General features: G+C 34.8%; 1 protein-coding gene across 1 annotated transcript; it reads right to left on the reverse strand.

Moving 5' to 3' along the window:
* On the reverse strand, positions 1-14,120 carry LOC125071723 (luciferin 4-monooxygenase-like). The gene is made up of 11 exons (XM_047682073.1): positions 13,812-14,120; positions 12,330-12,537; positions 11,452-11,644; positions 9,153-9,299; positions 8,343-8,493; positions 6,712-6,846; positions 5,929-6,063; positions 4,867-4,947; positions 4,094-4,240; positions 3,347-3,512; positions 1-354 (listed from the first exon to the last, which is right to left on the reverse strand). The coding sequence occupies exons 1-11, from the start codon at positions 13,905-13,907 to the stop codon at positions 227-229; spliced, it is 1,587 nt and encodes a 528-aa protein (XP_047538029.1). The 5' UTR covers positions 13,908-14,120; the 3' UTR covers positions 1-226.
* Positions 14,121-19,387: the final 5,267 nt, after the last annotated feature.

Genomic DNA, 19,387 nt, shown 5'->3' on the forward strand with positions numbered 1-19,387 from the left:
TAGAATTGAAAATACAAGCGTAAGCAAAAATAATATTTTAACTCATTATATCTTAAAATACAAAACTGTAACTCGTTTATCAAACACGATTAAGAGTTAAGACTTTTCCTGCTTAAATGATACAGAACAGAAGAATATGAATCCTCACAATTATATAATAAAGAAAATCAAGCTGAAATGATAAATTTTCTTTTTAAACTCGGCTCATAATATTGAACCTTTTTGGTTATTTTCCGTTGCGATTTTCGATCAGCTGTTTGAGTTTCCCTCTAGCGATCTTCGCGGTGGACGTGTACGGCAAACTTTCTAAAAAAACGACGCCACCTCGTAACTCTTTGTTTTTCGATAATTTATCTGAAAAAAAAAAAATCATTTCCAAATATAAATTTAATTACGACAGATTAAAATATTTTTGCTTAAATAAACCTTTTATGGTACAACATTTTAAATTGTAAAATGTTAGAAGCCCTAAAAGAAAAAGTAGATTTTAAAACTGCTCCACTTTTTCATTACTCAAAGGACCTTTATCATAATAGCATTAGCAGCCCGTAAATGTCCCACTGCTGAAATAAAGGCCTCCTCTCCCTTTGAGGAGAAGGTTTGGAGCATATTCCACCACCTTGCTCCAATGCGGGTTGGCGGAATACACATGTGGCAGAATTTCGTTGAAATTAGACACATGCAGGTTTCCTCAAGATGTTTTCCTTCACCGCCGAGCACGAGATGAATTATAAACACAAATTAAGCACATGAAAATTCAGTGGTGCCTGCCTGGGTTTGAACCTGAAATCATCGGTTAAGATGCACGCGTTCTAACCACTGGGCCATCTCGGCTCTATCATAATATTTATATCATAATATATAATTAAATTAATATATCCTACATGGAGGTCAACGAACATTAATTACACGATTTTTTATCATCTAAGCAGCTCTGCGCAGTTTCTCGTGAATTGTAGACATTATGCAGTCTAGAGCTTTACTCAATAATCTAACGCATATTTTTTTCTAATAGGACTGATCAAATAGGAATCCCGATATAATATTAATTTAGAGATATCATCTCATCTCATATCTCAGCCTAAGGAATGAAAAGGAAACTGCTGAACAAAGGTCTCCCCCAAAAATCGCCACAATGACCGGTCTTGTGCAGCCCGCAACCAGCGTCTTCCCGCGACCTTCACCAGGTCGGCGGACCGCTTTGTGGGGGCTTACCCACGCTGCGTCTCCCGGTCCATGGTCACCACTGGAGAACTCGTCGGCTCCATCGGCCAACGGTTCTTCGAGCAATGTGCTCCGCCCACTGCCACTTAAGTGTGGCAATTCTTCGAGCTATGTCTATATGTACATAGACATAATCTATCGGTACAAGGGACAACATAGTTCCTACGATTGGTGGCGCATTGAAGATGTCAGGTAATGCTAACATTTCCTACGGCACCATTGGAGTAAAATAAAATCATTTAAAAAACAATTACTATGGCGAGTGGTAGAGCGGCAAATAGCTCGTCATGAGAAATGACATACGCGTCCATGACAATCGGTAAATCATTGAAATAAAACTAGTTTTTTTAACGGATTTAATCGCGTATATTAATTATTATATTTTAACATCCCGACGTTTCGAGCACTTTGCAGTGTTCGTGGTCACGGGCAGACTAAGGTGACATTTGTCTATTCGAATTAAAAAGAAATATTATTTACAACTACCGCCAACGATTTCTTAATTGGTATCTTGAGTAGCGTTCCGGTTGCACGCAGAAGGCACTAACTGTATCTTTAGGTCTTGCAGTCTGTTGGATTTGGGATTTTAAATTTTTAATAAGTGGATCCCAAGTGTTAGAAAGTCTCCAACCATCTTCTCTATTGAAGTTCGGATGTTTTTGAATTTCAATAGCCTCGCGTATCATTCTAGGAATGAATCTGTGTTCTCTAGCGAGGATCTGTGGTTTATCAAATCGAATAAAATGGTTGGGTTTATCCAGAGCATGTTCACAGACTGCAGACTTTGAAGAACGCCTATTTTTGACATCTCCTATATGTTCCTTGACCCTAGTACCGATGCTTCTCTTTGTTTGACCTATGTAAGATAAACCACACTCACATTCGAGTTTATATACTCCCGCAGTTTGTAAAGGGATATTACTCTTGATAGGTCTCAAGAACTGGCTCACTTTCTTATGAGGCTTGTAAATGGTTTTAATCGAAGCTCGCTTCAAGATATTGCCAATCCTGTCTGTAACTCCCTTCACATATGGTAGAAATGCAGGTTGTCGCTCAACTGTGGGTGGCTTGATACGGCTTCTGCGATGCTGGCGAGGCACGGGCAGCTTGTTCTGGTGGAGTGCAAGCTTGACCTGAAGTAGCTCGTCCTCTAGGTGTTCAGCATCGCAGAGATGGTGGGCTCTCTGAAACAAAGATTTGCCAACGGTAGCTAACTGACTAGGGTGGTGGTGCGAGTCACCATTGAGGTATTTATTGGTGTGTACACACCAATAAATGCCAGTTCTTGAGACCTATCAAGAGTAATATCCCTTTACAAACTGCGGGAGTATATAAACTCGAATGTGAGTGTGGTTTATCTTACATAGGTCAAACAAAGAGAAGCATCGGTACTAGGGTCAAGGAACATATAGGAGATGTCAAAAATAGGCGTTCTTCAAAGTCTGCAGTCTGTGAACATGCTCTGGATAAACCCAACCATTTTATTCGATTTGATAAACCACAGATCCTCGCTAGAGAACACAGATTCATTCCTAGAATGATACGCGAGGCTATTGAAATTCAAAAACATCCGAACTTCAATAGAGAAGATGGTTGGAGACTTTCTAACACTTGGGATCCACTTATTAAAAATTTAAAATCCCAAATCCAACAGACTGCAAGACCTAAAGATACAGTTAGTGCCTTCTGCGTGCAACCGGAACGCTACTCAAGATACCAATTAAGAAATCGTTGGCGGTAGTTGTAAATAATATTTCTTTTTAATTCGAATAGACAAATGTCACCTTAGTCTGCCCGTGACCACGAACACTGCAAAGTGCTCGAAACGTCGGGATGTTAAAATATAATAATTAATATACGCGATTAAATCCGTTAAAAAAACTAGTTTTATTTCAATGTGTAATAATCGCGAAAATCTAAGACAACATTATCGGTAAATCAGTGTCGCGACCTTTTAATTTCAAACAGATAGACCAACGGATTTATTGGTCAGGCGCCTGCCCTCATAAATATTAATGCTCATAGTTTTTTCGTAATGCGTCAAAAGGAGTACAACTTCAAAAAGATTATACATATATTGACGTCGAGTGCGAACAGATACCATAGCACGGAGAGAGCTTACCGGTCACGAGGTCGCAGATCTCCTGCGCGGTGACGGCGCTGCCCGGCGCGCGCACCACGCCCGCGGCCGCGTGCTCGCCGTCCGTCACGTCGCGCAGCCCGACCACGCAAACGTCTGCCACTCCCGGATGTGAGCGTATCACTTGCTCTATCTCCGACGGCAACACCTGCGACTCCCGCTTATTAGTTGAGGGTATATACTCCAACAATCGTATAAGCATATTTGAATAAGATTTGTGCGTAAAAAAAGTCAGTAAAATATCCGTCAAAGTAAATTTTGTATAATGTAATATCTTTAGAAAATGATGTTTAGTTCTGTTTACAAATTTACGTTATGAAACTTTTGTTAATATGATTAAAGTGAAGATTTTAACGTTCACTTTAAAAAAAACAATAGCGCAGTAACTCCATCATGAAAGAACAATGTCGAAACTCACCACAGACGCTTGTGAAATATCAGAAAGGCATATGCGACATTGACAGGCATCAAAACATCGTACCCTTCGGTTTTCACGATTGAGTTACGAAATTAATTCTTACATAAATAATTTTCACTTGAACCTTGGAGTAATAGTGCAAAACCTGTATTGAAAGTATAAACCTCGTCTTATTGCCTCGATGGGTGACAGGACTGTTTAATTTTATGCCCATAGGATCAGAATTGCGAATCAACGGGGAAAAGCTTCTAGCATTCTTGCCGCCGCAAACTATTTTCAATTATTTTTTTTGTATAATAATTACGGCTTACGTGATAATTCCTATACTTGATCAGGCTTTTAATACGTTCAACGAAGAAGTAGTTATCATTCGCATCTCGGTACAACAGGTCCCCAGTTTTGAAATATCCGTCCTCCGTAAAGGCCAGCGCAGTTTCCTCAGGGTCATTGTAATATTCCTGAAAAATAATGAAATAAAACGTTACCGCATCAGAAATAAGTCTGATGCTTCATAAAAGCTAAACCCATTTTGCACCAAACAGCAACACTAGGGTGAGTAAGTCTTTAACTACAGGCATAAGGTACATAACCACCACCAACCTTGGGAACTAATATGTAATATCCCTTGTGCCTGTAGTTATACTGGCTCACTCACCCTTCAAACCGGAACACAACAATACTGAGTACTGCTGATACCTACCCAGACGGAATTGCATAAAGCCCTACCTCCAAGTGAATCAGAAACAGATTCTCTGGGAGAACAGTGAGCCTACATAACGTTAGCTAACTATTGACGACCTCCGTGGTGGACGGGCTCCATTCCCGGCCGAGTCGATGTAGAAAAAGTTCATTAGTTTTCTATGTTGTCTTGAGTATGGGTGTTTTGTGATACCGTCGTGACTTCTGATTTTCCATAACACAAGTGCATTTTACATTACTACTTACATTGGGATCAGAGTAAACTATGTGATGTTGTCCAATATTACTTTATTTATATTTATTTATTTATTGAATTCCAAGTTAATAAAAACAAAATAACATCTCACCACAGAGCCCCAATAAATGTCTGTACGAAAACACTCACCGTAAATCTTAATCCCTTGGCCAACAATTCACCCGTCACGTTCGGCTCTTTTATTTCTTCTCGACTATCGACATCGACTAACTATAAAAAAAAAATAACGACACTCATTACTAACTCTATAACTTGTAAAAAGAATCACGTCAACATAAATTTTATGACATACTAATGCTTTTATAATCGAGTGCACAAGGACTTCGATATTATCTTATAACATTTCAAAATAACTAAATTATTAATCTTAGTCACCTTAATAAGCGATTAGGACCATTTACTATTGTAAATGGCCCTAACTACACGCTCCTGCTTCGCTCGGTTGAAAAAAATAAAAATAAACAAAAACGGTTTATACTTTACTATTTATATAATATATAACTTTTTCTTAATATATAATTTATTGCAGGTAAGTTTCCATCGAGTCTACCATATTCCTGTACGTAATTCTTATTATACCCTGTTGAAGTTAGCTTGATCTTTTTGACAAACGGGCTAGTGATGAAGCAGAAATTATAACATACATAACAGTCGATGGGACGATGTAATGCGTAATTCAAATTAGAGTTCTATTTTTTTTAACTTATTTTTCTAAAAAGAGCTATACCAGCCAAAGAGACCCCAACCGAAAGGACCCCCGTTCGTAAAAATAACTTAACAATGATCTTTAATAAGGATTTTTCTAATCGAATTCGCGTCCCTACCGTCCAACCGATGTAACATTGTACAAGCGTCTATTATTTTCAGTGTTTTTATTTAAATTTTACTTAAAAGCCTTAAATTTTTCGGATAACGCTTAGGATCTTTGTATTATATGTATTTTTTTAAAATATTTTTACAATTTTTTAAATCATTAAAATAAGAAAATAATATGTTCGTTATTGCAAGGTTATGTCGATAAAAAAAAATTACATCTGTCAAAAAGATCAAGCTATCTTGTACAAGGTATAACACACTTTCTAAACACGCCCGTAAACGTCAAACATGGCCGCTCGTTGGAATTAAAATGTCCTCACTAGAGGCTACTTGTATAAGGTAGTTTCTGATTCGATATAGATTTTTATAAATTACCTTAACACTGTAGCCTGGTATGGGTCCAGTTCCACAATTTCCATTCGGTCCCGCAGGGTTTGGTAGGAGAACAGGCCCTATCATCTCAGTCTGCCCATACGCCTCTACAGCAACCATATCGTTGGATAAAAGTTTCTAAAAATATTTCCTTTGGTCAGTACATAAATAGAAATGATTAAACATTTATACTTTTGATAAATAAAATACGAAAAAAACTTAAATTAAGACAAAACTATATCCGGACGGAACGAAGTTGCATTCGTTGTAATAAATTTACATTTACATAAATTAATAGTTTGAGAATAATTGAACGACAAGAAATAAAATTTATTTCAAAACTCCTGTGTGTATTAAAAATAATGTATTATTACGTTATACGTTTTAATAATAATAAAAACGTATATAACAGAAAGAGACAGAGATAAAGAATAAGAGAGGACAAGATACTATTGCCAGTAGTGCTGGCCTATGAATGACATTTTCATGCAGATATAATCTATATGATATCATATAATCTATAGTTTGCACATAAAAATTTTACTTATGGATTTATCGTTTGTGTCTTATATAATAATAAATAAATAGAAATTGTGTTTTTAGCAATTACAGTATCATCTTAAAGAACCAAAATGGCGCTGTGCACAAATAAAATGATTTAAACTTCAGGTTGAATATTGATGGCGGAATAGCCTTGCACAAAGCCCTTAGAACCGGATCAAATGAATGCAAAGAATCTTTCTATTTCTAATAAATTTGAACACTTTCGCCAGTTAAAATAATTACCTTAAAACTCAAAAGAACATCTGGATAGATTTTGGATCCAGTGAGACTAATACTTCGAAAGCACGTCAGATCCACATCATCCTTTCGACTCACCAAATATGACATATGGGTTGGGCTGAACAGAGCTGATTCAGGCTAAAAAAAATATATTTAAAAATGGAACGTAATTCGATATTTTAACACGTGTATATTTAGAATAGAATATTAAAGACCGAACTTAGATTTGTAAACATATCAAAAATACAGGAAAAACAAAAATAATAATATTAACTAGCGACTCGCCCGGCTTCGCAGGCTTTATTGATACAGAAAATGGAAATCTGCTTTACAAGAAGATATGAGTTAAGTGTGTGTACCTATTTATTTATATAATTAATATGAATTGGAATGAAATAAATTGAAGGAGTCATTTTTTGACATCTTATCAAGACTTAAGAATTTATCAGGTTAACTCGTCAAGGTAGCCCACGAAAGCGATAGGATCGGAGAGGGTACCGCTGGGGTTTAAGTGGGTATTCCGTTGTCCTAGGGCGCTAGAAGTCTACCAGGCGATACCACTTCATCTGGGGGTAACATAAATGTAACGTGTTTTTCGAGGGAGAAAATAAGGGTAAAGTTAGGTGATATCTTCTAGATCATTCAAACGTTTATGTGTAAAATTAAACTTGAATCTATATTAAATGCCCAATGTAACTAACATGTTTATCTGAATAAGGATTAATAGTGTATTGGAGTAAATTGCTTCGCAAATAAGTTACTGGGTTTGAATGTTAAGCTACCACCGGTTCGGTGATAAGTATGTCAGCTTTGACAGTCTATCTAGGGATTTAAATAATCAAAGACTAAAACCTACTCTGAAACGTGCTGCATCATGTTGTATAAGTTGTTTATATATTGGGTTAGTAGTTTATTTCAGTTGGATATTACAAAAAAAAGTCTTCTTATTAATTAGTATAAATGTGTCCAATTAATCTTATGGCCCAGTGGTTAGAACGCGTGCATCTTAACCGATGATTTCGGGTTCAAGCCCAGACAGGCACCACAGAATTTTCATGTGCTTAATTTGTGTTAATAATTCATCTCGTGCTCGACGGTGAAGGAAAACATCGTGAGGAAAGCTGCATGTGTCTAATTTTAAAGAAATTCTGCCACATGTGTATTCTACCAACCCGCATTGGAGCAGCGTGGTGGAATATGCTCCAAAACTTCTCCTCAAAGGGAGAGGAGGCCTTAGCCTAGCCGTGGGAAATTTACAGGTTATTAATGTAAAATGTAATGTAATTTCAGTAGTTTAAGATGACAAAATAAAATCACGTTTTATAATAATTCTCCAATAAAATTTTTTTTTCAATAACTTCCAATCATCCCATTATTTCCCGTGTCAGTTCTTTTTAAAAAAAGAAGTACGTACGAGTATATGTATTTGTGCCAGTGTTCAATATTGTGCCAAATAAAATAGTATTAATTAAAGTTTAACAAATTATTAAACAACTAATTACAACAATCATTTTATAAGTAAATAATAATGTAAAATAATTTCGATTATAATAATTATAATCTGATATAATTAATTTTGACACCCTATGACGTAACGCCGTATTGGAGGCTAAGAGTTACTCGCTAACACTTACTTTGTATTTGTTGATAATATCAACCAGGTGGTCAGCGTTATCCGGCTTCGACGTTTGAACCATCGTGCTGCCCGTAAGAGGCGTGAAGCTAGTCGAAAAGAATCTTGACACCCAATGCACAGGAGACAAGTATAATGACCGTTCACCTTTCCTATAAAATACAAATTATTTGCAATCTTGTTAGCCCAAGGAAATTATTGTTCGGACTGCGAGGACTGTGCCTTGGGAGTGTTATTTGATCTTATTATTTAAATGTGCCTGGATCGTAGATTATTAAACAGAACAGTGAACAGTAGACAGTAACGAACAATTTGAAAATACGTCAATAATTAATAATTAATTAATGTCCCAGAAATTTTGCGATATGATCAAGAAGAGGCGTATTTTCTTACTACCGGGATATTATATTCGCTTCTACAAGACAGCAATACGATCAAAATATCAGAATTCAAATATATATATAAAAATATATATGTTTTAACATGAAACCTGTGAAAAAAACAGGAAAAAAGCCTTTCTCTACGTCCATTAGAATAGGCAATATATATATATATATATATATTATACACTTACAAACTAATATATAAGAAAAGCAAAAACGACGGCCTTGCAAGCCATACTAAGATATTTTTAATAAAATTTCCAAGCTATTAAAAAATCAGCTCGAGCCAAATGACAAAATAAAACGACAACTATCACACAGACAACACAATCACGATTATTATCTATCAAATTGATAAAAATAACGACAATTCTTTCTTTCTTTATTTCTTTCAATTTTATTTTAACATTGCGTAATTTGCTACTCACAGATTTTTTTGATTGTGTACTCTCAAAATTGCCAATATTTTTGTCATGTAGGGCTTGTGTTTGAACGCTGCTGCCTTGACATTGCCCGTGGTACCACTTGTAGTGACCAAAAATACATATATTTTGTCAATATCGAACTCCGCTACTCTGAAAACAAAGACTTTTATTTATTTCTTGGTAAGGGCACACTTTAATTTACATATTTTACACTGAGTCGAGATGTCCCAGTGGTTAGAACGAGTGAATTATTACCGATGATTGCGGGATCAAGCCCAGAAGAACACCACTGAATTTTCGTTTGCTTAACTTGTGTTTCAAATTTATCTATTATTTATCTTGTTTGTCGTTGAAGAAGAATATCACGAATATCACAACAATTGTCCACCAATCCGCATTGGAGCAGCGTGGTGGAATAAGCAAAAAGCAGTAGCGTTACTCCAAATAATCATAAAGCAGTAGCGTTTTTACTCGTTACTATTACACCTCTTAGGGGGAGAATATCCAGAAATGCTTTAATACGTATCTTCTCATTTTCAATCAGTATTCCAAAAATAAAGTTTCATGTTTCTAACTTAAAAAATGACGGACTTTCATACTTTCAACCCCTATTTCACCCCCTTAGGGGTAGAATTTTCCAAAATTTCTTTCTTAGTGGGTGTTTACTCAATAAAACGATCCTACCCACCAAATTGCATGGCCCTAACTTTAATATTTTACGCTCGGCGATGATGAATCAGTCAGTCAGCAAATTCTATTTTTTATATTTAAACAAAGTTCAATAACACTTGCGATGAAGACATTTCAAAGACTCATGATGACATTAAGTACTCGTATATATACGTTAGTTAGTTCAACTGTTTACACCTCTCGCTTAACCTAATAAAACGCAAGGACAATACCAAGGTGACAATATAGGCGAATACTTGGAAATTTTCGCACCAAAAGTCAGTTGTAAGATCATATTGGGCTTATCCAAGTAGGTTTCCAAGACTTTTCGATGACAGGAGCCCGCAGAACGTTCAAAAATATCCATTACTTATATTTAAAAGGATCGTGAAGGAACGCATATGTTTAAAGTAAAGGATTTTACATTAAATAAGCAAAGAACCGGATTCGGAGGTCTGGAGGCCCTGGGGCCACAAAGGAGTTGAGGCCTGAATAACAGACGATTGGAAGCCACTGAATATTATTTTATAAATTAATTTGAACAATTTAATTTATATCAGTGGCTTTTAAAACAGTTATTAGTGATATTATTGTAGTTTGACTATATCCAGATATCTAAAAATATATTTAATTAAAATTCTTAACTCGTCAGAACATCTATTGCCCAAAGACAGTTGTTCCGGTTCCCCCAAATCCGGCCCTGAATTAACTAGGTTACCGATTCTATTATGAACAAACACTGACTTTGAATAGTAATATCAGTCTTATCAATGGTATTATTATTTACTTCGTACAATGCTTGATAGTATCAATAGATACCGGCAATAATCGAATAATATTCGCTTATCAATTGCAGGCTAATGCACTTATCAACAACCGCATTACTAATATGCGGTTACTAGGTAAAAAGATAGGTTCTTAATCTTTATTTACGGATACATTTTGACGATGCTATTGATAATGCCTGTATTAACATTATAGCTTATTATCTTCTTCTAGAAGAACTATTCTATGTCTTGTGGATCTCATAGCTTGATTACTTGATTCAGATTCGGATGCATAAAATTCATTTAAATTTTTAGTTACATACACTTCTTTAAACTTCCAGTCATTTAGTAACGTCAAAACCAACTAAAATATTTGCCTTGTTTATTTTTGGAACATTTTATGCAAAACCAAAGTAAATTCAACTTTATAATTATACGTAAGTTAATTAATTAATCTTGAATTCATTGTCATCAAGAAGAGGAAAGAATAATTAATCAATAAAGGAATAATCGACTGTATAGAATAAGTACCTGTTTAAAGAGGCAATATACGGCTTAACAACTTACAAAAGGTTCCAAACAGAGCTATCAAATTGCCTCTGTTGATAAATTTAATGATACTAAGGAACGTTTGTTTGCATAAAACATTATAAAACTAGTGAGATCATTGCACGCCTTGGGAATGAAACGATAACCTTCGATTTCTTTGTCATATTGAAAATAGTGTCCGAACGTGTAGAGTTTCTTTCGCAGGTCCTTTTCAAGCGTATTTTCTGTTCTGAACCGGAGGTAGGGTTTACTTTTATTATCGAATAAGTAAAGTCTACATTGAATTTGAGTTTTTAGTCAATACTTGTTTTACTTACTGAAAGTCTTGTTCCGGATGCCCAGTGTCATATTTCTGCACAAACTCTGTTAACGTAGACTCCTCCCCATCGAATGCAATCAATTTTATGTCCAATCCAAGAGCGTTTGCAGCTTTTGCGTATATGTCGATGGATTCAGCCTGGCAAAATGCTATTGTCGGCTTCACCCTTTTGAACAGTGTATAGATTTCCTCTAAAATCAATAATTTTACAAATTAAAACAGTCGTCATGATTTTATAAGTAATATTACCATTGCTGGGCAAAGTTCTTTCCTCTTGAGAAATATTCGAGCCTTAATACCATTTTTGTATTTAATTTGATTTAATTAACTTTATCCAGCAGTATATTCATCATAATTATTATTAAGAGTGAGGCATCAGATATCTTTGATTCAGTCCAATTTATTTTACTTTTGTGTTGTTAAATTGTATTGTAAACGTTATAAATAAGCCTACATTTTTGGATGTATATTTGGCCATTTTTTTTTATAATATAGGTAGACGCATGAGCAAATGAGTCACCTAGTGGTAATTGATCGCCTCGGCCCATAGTCATTGCCGTTGTAAGAAATATTAACCATTCCTTACATCGCCAATGCGCTCCTAACCTTGGGAGCTAAAGTGTTATCTCTCTTGAGCCTATAGTTACCCCAACTTATTCATCCTTCAAACCGGAACACAACAATACTAAGAATTGCTGTTCGACGGTTGAATATGTGATGAGTACCCCTAGTAGATACCTCTACCCAGACGGGCTGCACAAAGCCCTAACCTGTATATCTACCAACCCACAGCGTCCCCTTAAACGAAGATTACACTTAGCCAACAACGGTACCATTACAGTCTGTGATGTAACCAGAATTTATTTCTCCACTTACCGTATTTGAAATACGGATCGACGCCCACAATCGGTAAGCCATTAAAGAGAGCCGCGTAAAACGGAATATGAATATTTAAGTGGTTTCTTCCGCCAATAGCTAATACGTTTCCCGGTTTCAAACCAATAGATCTGAGAGATCTCGCGAGACGAATAGATCTAGATAATACTGACGCATATGTTTCCTCTCCGCCAGTTGCAGCATCTATCTGAGAACAGAAAATTAAAAACAACGTGAAAACATTGTATATAACTATGGTAGGCACTTTTACTTTTTTACGAGGATTTATGACTTTGACCTTCGCCATAAACAATGTATAGTATTTATCTGTGCTTAAATAAAATGTCGTTAGCATATAAGATTTTAGTTGGATTGTATTTTTTTTTAATTAAGTGAATATTGTCTCTCTAGATAAGATAACGTGATTTTAAAAAAAAACTAACCTGTCTTATCATCAGAGCTATTTAATTGTGTAATTTATTAGATGTCATAAAAATAAAAAAAACTAATACTATAAAAATATATAAAAAACGGCTCGCTTATCCAACAACAACATTGAGTTTTTTTTTTATTCTGTGCATATTTTATCACGTTATGTATCCTGTTAAAACAAAACTCTTTGCTTAAGTCCGTAATTTAAAAAGTATATAAATATTTGACATTACTTCCCGCAACATTCTCAAGCTAACATTGTCAAATATAGGTCTTCAAAAATGTTTGCGCTAGAGACACTTCCAAAGTGGTAAAATGTGTCTCCCCCCTTCCCTGTACCTTCTAAAGTAAGAGAATGATAAAACTAAAAAAAAAGATTTGGTACCATGCAAATTTCCACCCAAAATTTGTTTAAACGAGATCTAGTAAGTAGTTTTTTTAATATGTTATAAATCGAAAACCGCAATTTACCCTTCATTCAATCAACTCAAATATAAAAAAAACATTAAATTTCATAAACATAAACCTTATTACTTGCTGCTTCGGAACCCTTCCTGAATTTTGAATATAGGTCCTACACTGAAAGACCTATCCGTACAAATATCACCTACCTAGCTATCTCTTCTCTATACATAAGCAGCCCGTAAATGTCCCACTGCTGGGATAAAGGCCTCCTCTCCCTTTGAGGAGAAGGTTTGGAGCATATTCCACCACGCTGCTCCAATGCGGGTTGGCGGAATACACATGTGGCTGAATTTCGTTGAAATTAGACACATGCAGGTTTCCTCACGATGTTTTCCTTCACCGCCGAGCACGAGATGAATTATAAACACAAATTAAGCACATGAAATTTCAGTGGTGCCTGCCTGGGTTTGAACCCGAAATCATCGGTTAAGATGCACGCGTTCTAGCCACTGGGCCATCTCTTCTCTATAGTGATCGTGATTATCTGATGAATTGCAAACATAAAAACAAAATATTTACCAACGGTTTCTGAGGTCGCTCACCTCAGACTCAATCTTAATTTAGATAGGTATAAATATAACTAACCTGAAGAACGACGTCCGGGTGTCGTTTCAAATGTTCAAAAACCAAATGACCGATATGATAGTCCGGTCCGATATGATAGTCCGGACCGATATCCATGGTGACACCGAACTATATAAATAACACAGAAAAATATCACGACGTACAATTGCAGGATTTTATTTATTTTTAATATTTTCGTTGCGTGCAATTATTTCCAACTCGATTTTAAATTTTTGTCAAATTTCCAAGGTAAATATATCTTAGAGCGACTTGTGGTTCGTCTCAACTACGAGTGACTTTAATTGACGGATAACACGTCTGCTCGTCATCGCAGAGATGCAAACAGTAAACACATATAATACGTGCAATATTATATATATGTAGATATATTTGTATATCAAAGATAATTCATTGTAGTGGAAATATATGATAAACAGATTATTCATACGGTTTGTCTGTGCCTTCGCATTTATTACGATTTTAAATGGTATTTGTTTATAATTTTAAAAATTACTAGTGTTCGCCCGCGGCTTAGTCCTTGGTGGGAAAGGGGTCGTAGGTTATCCTGTATAAAAACGTAGCCGATGTTCTTTTTTGGGGTTCAAGCTTGCTTCATAAAAAATGTTATCAAAATTAGTTTAATGGTTTAACCGTGAACTCGTCACAGACAAACAGAATATATTTTGTATTAGAATACTTACATACTTTTTGTTGAGTTATGATGTTATGTGAGAGAAATATGTCGTGTAGTATTTGCGTGTATTCATTACCGTCTTAACCATACACGGGACTCGTGCCCAGGGCCCCAAACCTGAGAGGGCCCCGAAGAACCAACAATTTGTTTTACACGTTTATGCTCACGTCGACTGCTATTCATTATATTTTCGAAATTATCATATTTGTAAGAAATAACTAACATATTCGAATACATACATAGTCGATATTTAAAGTAGAAAGCTATAGACGTGCTCTTCATGATAGAAATATCGCACGTTTAATTAAATACCGTCACTATCATAAAAAAGCAAATTTTACAGGAGAGCTATTTAAAGATTTTAAGAAAACTGTATCTGATATAAAAAATTTAATATTTACTTTATTCGAACAAAAATATTTTTAATTTGTAACGACTATTATTCTTAATGAAGGGGGGTACAAATATTTTTTGTATTTTTATTTAATCGTTAGTTATTAATTTTTTTAAATTATAGTGACACTTTACTGTTTTAAAATTAATTCTATATTAATTAAAGTGTCATTTTATTCTCATAAGTGTATGGAAATACATAAATAATAATCATTCATATTTTTCACCTAGCCGATCAATCATTCTTTGGTTTAGTTGAATTGCGAAAATAAAGTAGCGAAAACGAAAAATAAACGAAAACAACAATACTTCTAGTGGCAAGTGGTCACCGATAATATCTGCTTGGTTTACTACTTACAAAATACATATAAATTATTCAGAATTCAAACTGTAAATATATAAATATAATTATAAATTTTGTAAATTATAATAAAATTGTTTTAGTGCACTTACAAAACTCGTTACCATAAAAGAATGGGATTAAAGATAAATAAGATAAGATAAATATACTTTATTGTACACCGAAACAAAAAAATACAAGAAGCAACACAACAAAATAGAAAACACTGTACAAAAGGCGGTCTTATCGCTAAAAGAGCGATCTCTTCCAGACAACCTTTGGATAGAGGACATTGAATACTGTAAGAAAGGGGTTCGGAGGTGTACACCTTTTAAATCATATATACACAAACATAAAGTATCTACATAACATACATACATACGATTAATACATGTTATATATAATATATAAATACGTGTATAAACAAAATAATACATATGTTTTATAAATAAATTCAAATACATAAAAATACAATATATATATATAAAGTATTATTATATTTCATAAATAAAAGTACAACGATTTACAATGACAAATAATAGCGTTTTACAAGCCTCTTAAAAGCAGCAACGGATTGTGCACGTCTTGTATTTATGGGCAAGGAGTTCCACAAGCGTACTGCTTGGACAGAGAAGGATTTAGTAAAAAAGGAAGAAGTATGGGAAGGAGTTTTAAGAGTAAGGTTTTGTTCGGAGCGAAGACTGCGGAAATGGGAATCACTAAGGAATTGGAAGGACTGTTTTAGATAAATAGGGGCATTGGGGTTGAAAAGTATACAGTAGAGAAGAGAGAGAATGTGTGTATTCCTGCGAAGGCGGATCGGGAGCCACTCGAGCTTTTTGCGAAAATCGGAAATGTGGTCATACTTGCGAAGCCCAAATATGAACCTGATGCAAAGATTTTGAATGCGCTCAAGTTTGTTCAATTGATCTTCTCTAAGATCAAGATAACAGCAATCTGCATAATCAAGAATTGGTAAAAGGATAGATTGTGCTAACGCAATTTTGGTGGGAATCGGTAAAAGGTTACGTAATCTACGTAGGGAACCAACAGCAACAAACATTTTTCTGCTTACCTCACTCATTTGTGGATTCCAAGAAAGGGTTTTATCGAATATTATACCCAGATTTTTAATTTTATCACTGTATGGAATTATGGCATTGTCAAATAATATAGGGGATAAAAGAGAAAAATCTATTCGTGAGATTAATATTGGACTGCCAATAATAATAGATTGACACTTAAGTGGATTTATTTTGAGACCGAATGAATTGCTCCAACTTAAGATCTTTTTTAAGTCTGAGTTAATTGTCTGTATTGTCAGTGGTAAATCTATTAACTTAGAGTGACAGTAAATCTGAAAATCGTCGGCATACAGGTGGTAGAGAGAAGATATATTGTGAGTTATGGAATTAATAAAAATCGAAAATAGCAGAGGTGAAAGCACTCCGCCTTGGGGCACACCGGCATTTAAAATTGACCAATCAGAATAAGAGTCCTGAACTCGGATTCTTTGTCTGCGGCCATGTAGATAACAACGAAACCAGTCAATTACAGTAGGACATATATTAAGAGAACTTAAAATAGCCAGTAATATGTCAAAATCAACAGTATTGAAGGCATTACTGAAATCCAGTAATGTCAAAACTGTAACTTCCTGGTTATCCATAGCTAATCTGATGTCATCGGTGATCTTAACTAAAGCAGTAGCCGTACTATGACAAGTTCGGAAACCCGACTGAAGTGGGTTAAATAGGTTATTTTTGGTTAGGAATAAATTAAGTTGTTGGTAAACAAGGCGCTCCAGGACTTTTGAGAGAAAAGGAAGTATGGATATAGGGCGGAAATCACTATAGGACGATGGATTAACTTTTTTCGGTAATGGGACAATTTGAGCGTCTTTCCAGGAGGAAGGATAAATACCAGTATTAATGGAATTATTAAGGATACATGTGATGACAGGAATAAGGTAATCAATGATAGGAATTATCATTTTACGGCTAATGCAGTCAGAGCCGACAGCATCAGAATTTATAGCTAAAATATTCTTCTTAATATCACTTTCCGTTAATTGACTAAAACTAAAAGATGGGAATGCTGGAGTGGATGAAGCAGAAAGATTATTTATTGTTTTTGATTTGACAGTGCCATCGATAGCAACTGCTGACGCGAAATGATTATTGAGCTGATTAAGATCGACATTATTGAAGTTTGTATCCGACTGAGCTTTCCCAACTCCAAGAGATTTCAGAAATTTCCAAACTTTAGAGGTATCGCCCTCCTCAACTACAGCTTTGTGAATATGCCGTCGATGTGTGTCTCTACACAGCCTGTTGCAACGATTTCGATACTTTATATATTTTTCTTTATTTGTGTCTGTCGGATTCGATTTATATTTGGCTTTAGCTAAATTTTTCTTTTCTTGGAGACGTTTTATATCTGAGGTAAGCCATGGTGCCGGTAAATGTTTGATACGAATACGCCGAACAGGTGCATGTGTATCATAAAGTTTAGTTAAAAGCGAATTGAATACACCAACCTGTTCATTAACAGTATTTCCATTTAACGCCACCGACCAATCAATCTTAGCAGCATCAGCTTGCAGACGCTCTAAATCCATCCCAGCAAAATTGCGTTGCAGAAGAATTCTTGATTTTGCCTTCGGGGGTTTGATTTTGTAGGATAGATATAAAAGATCATGGTAAGAAAAGGCATGCGCATCACATTGACCATGTTTTTCAACATGGTCAATAGATGACACAATGATTAAATCAAGAAGAGAAGGAACAGAATGAGGAAAACAGTGCGTAGCAGAAAGTGGCAAGACTGTCATGTTCACCCCGTTGACAAGCGATGTCAGACGAGATGACCGACAATCATTTTTAAGCAGACATGTATTGAAGTCACCCATGACCACCGTATGACTGTACGAAGGTACGAATGACTCCAACAGATTTTCAAAACTTAAAAAATAATCCACATTCTGCGACGGACTATAATAGACACCTAAAAGAAGTTTAGTGTGTGAAAGTGTAACATCAATGAAAAGGTGTTCTGCCTCTCCACTGGTGTGAGACTGAGAGTAACTAACAATCGAGTATGCAATATGAGATCTGAGATATATGGCAACACCCCCGCCCGTTCGCCCTAAACGATCATTTCGGATCAGATGGAAACCAGGGAGTGAATACGTTGTAGACGGCAAACAGGGTTTAAGCCATGACTCAGATATCAATATTGCATGAAGATTTTTATTCTGGAAAGAGGATAATAAGTCTGGATAATGTGCAGGAATACTTTGCGCATTAATATGAACTATATTAAAATTTTTTTCAACATCAGAGAAATAAGTATCAAGGGACTCGTTGACGGAATGTATACTATGGAAACTACTGTCACTGTTCGAACCATTTGAGGATAAAGAAAAAAAAGATTCACTATCAGAGCTGTCATTAAAAGCCATTGTAACTACAACTGTAAGTAAAGTATAAATAATAATAAATATGTATATAAATTATTTTAAATATATAATTATATATATTTCAATATTATAAAATGTCTATAGCTGCTAAAAAAATATAATAAATTTAGTATAATGTCCATTTATCCGCCAGCTGTAAGGAAAACAAAGCACATTTATTACACTCAAAAACAAAAATCAATATAAGATTAACAAAGCAGGATTCATGCATCATACATGTAACCCAAAAACATAAACAAAAAAAAAAAAAAAAAAAATCATAGTAATAAAAAAACCAAATAATGTAATAAAAAAGCAAATAATAATAATAAAAGAAAAACCAAAATAACTAAAAAAAAAAAAAAAAAAATAAAATAAAAGAACCATAACAACACTGACAATAAAATAAAAAAAAAAAAAAAAAAAAATAAAAGACATCCATAACACCAAGATCCCAATGCCAAGTCCATATTTAAATATCTATGTACATAATACGAAAATTAATCCTGCATTCTGTGACAGAATATTTTAGTCTGTGACAGATGATAGATAATTATTAAATAAGACATTGACACTTCGGACATTTGACAGTTTGACATACACAATGATAAAATAATTAGAGTAGGTAACCGTAAGAGAAATTATTAGATGTAAATAAAGTTAACAAGTGGGTACTAAGCTAGTAAAGTCGAGAAAGTAAACATTAGAAA

Source organism: Vanessa atalanta, chromosome 20 (assembly GCF_905147765.1).
Source record: "Vanessa atalanta chromosome 20, ilVanAtal1.2, whole genome shotgun sequence".
Lineage (NCBI taxonomy): Eukaryota > Metazoa > Arthropoda > Insecta > Lepidoptera > Nymphalidae > Vanessa > Vanessa atalanta.

Coding starts and splice junctions, on each gene's coding strand:
- LOC125071723 (XM_047682073.1), bottom strand. CDS start 13,907: ATGGATATCGGTCCGGACTATCATATCGGACCGGACTATCATATCGGT. Junction 4,241..4,866: donor CCAAGGGATTAAGATTTACG/GTGAGTGTTTTC, acceptor ATTATTTTTCAG/GAATATTACAATGACCCTGA. Junction 355..3,346: donor GATCTGCGACCTCGTGACCG/GTAAGCTCTCTC, acceptor TTTTTTTTTCAG/ATAAATTATCGAAAAACAAA.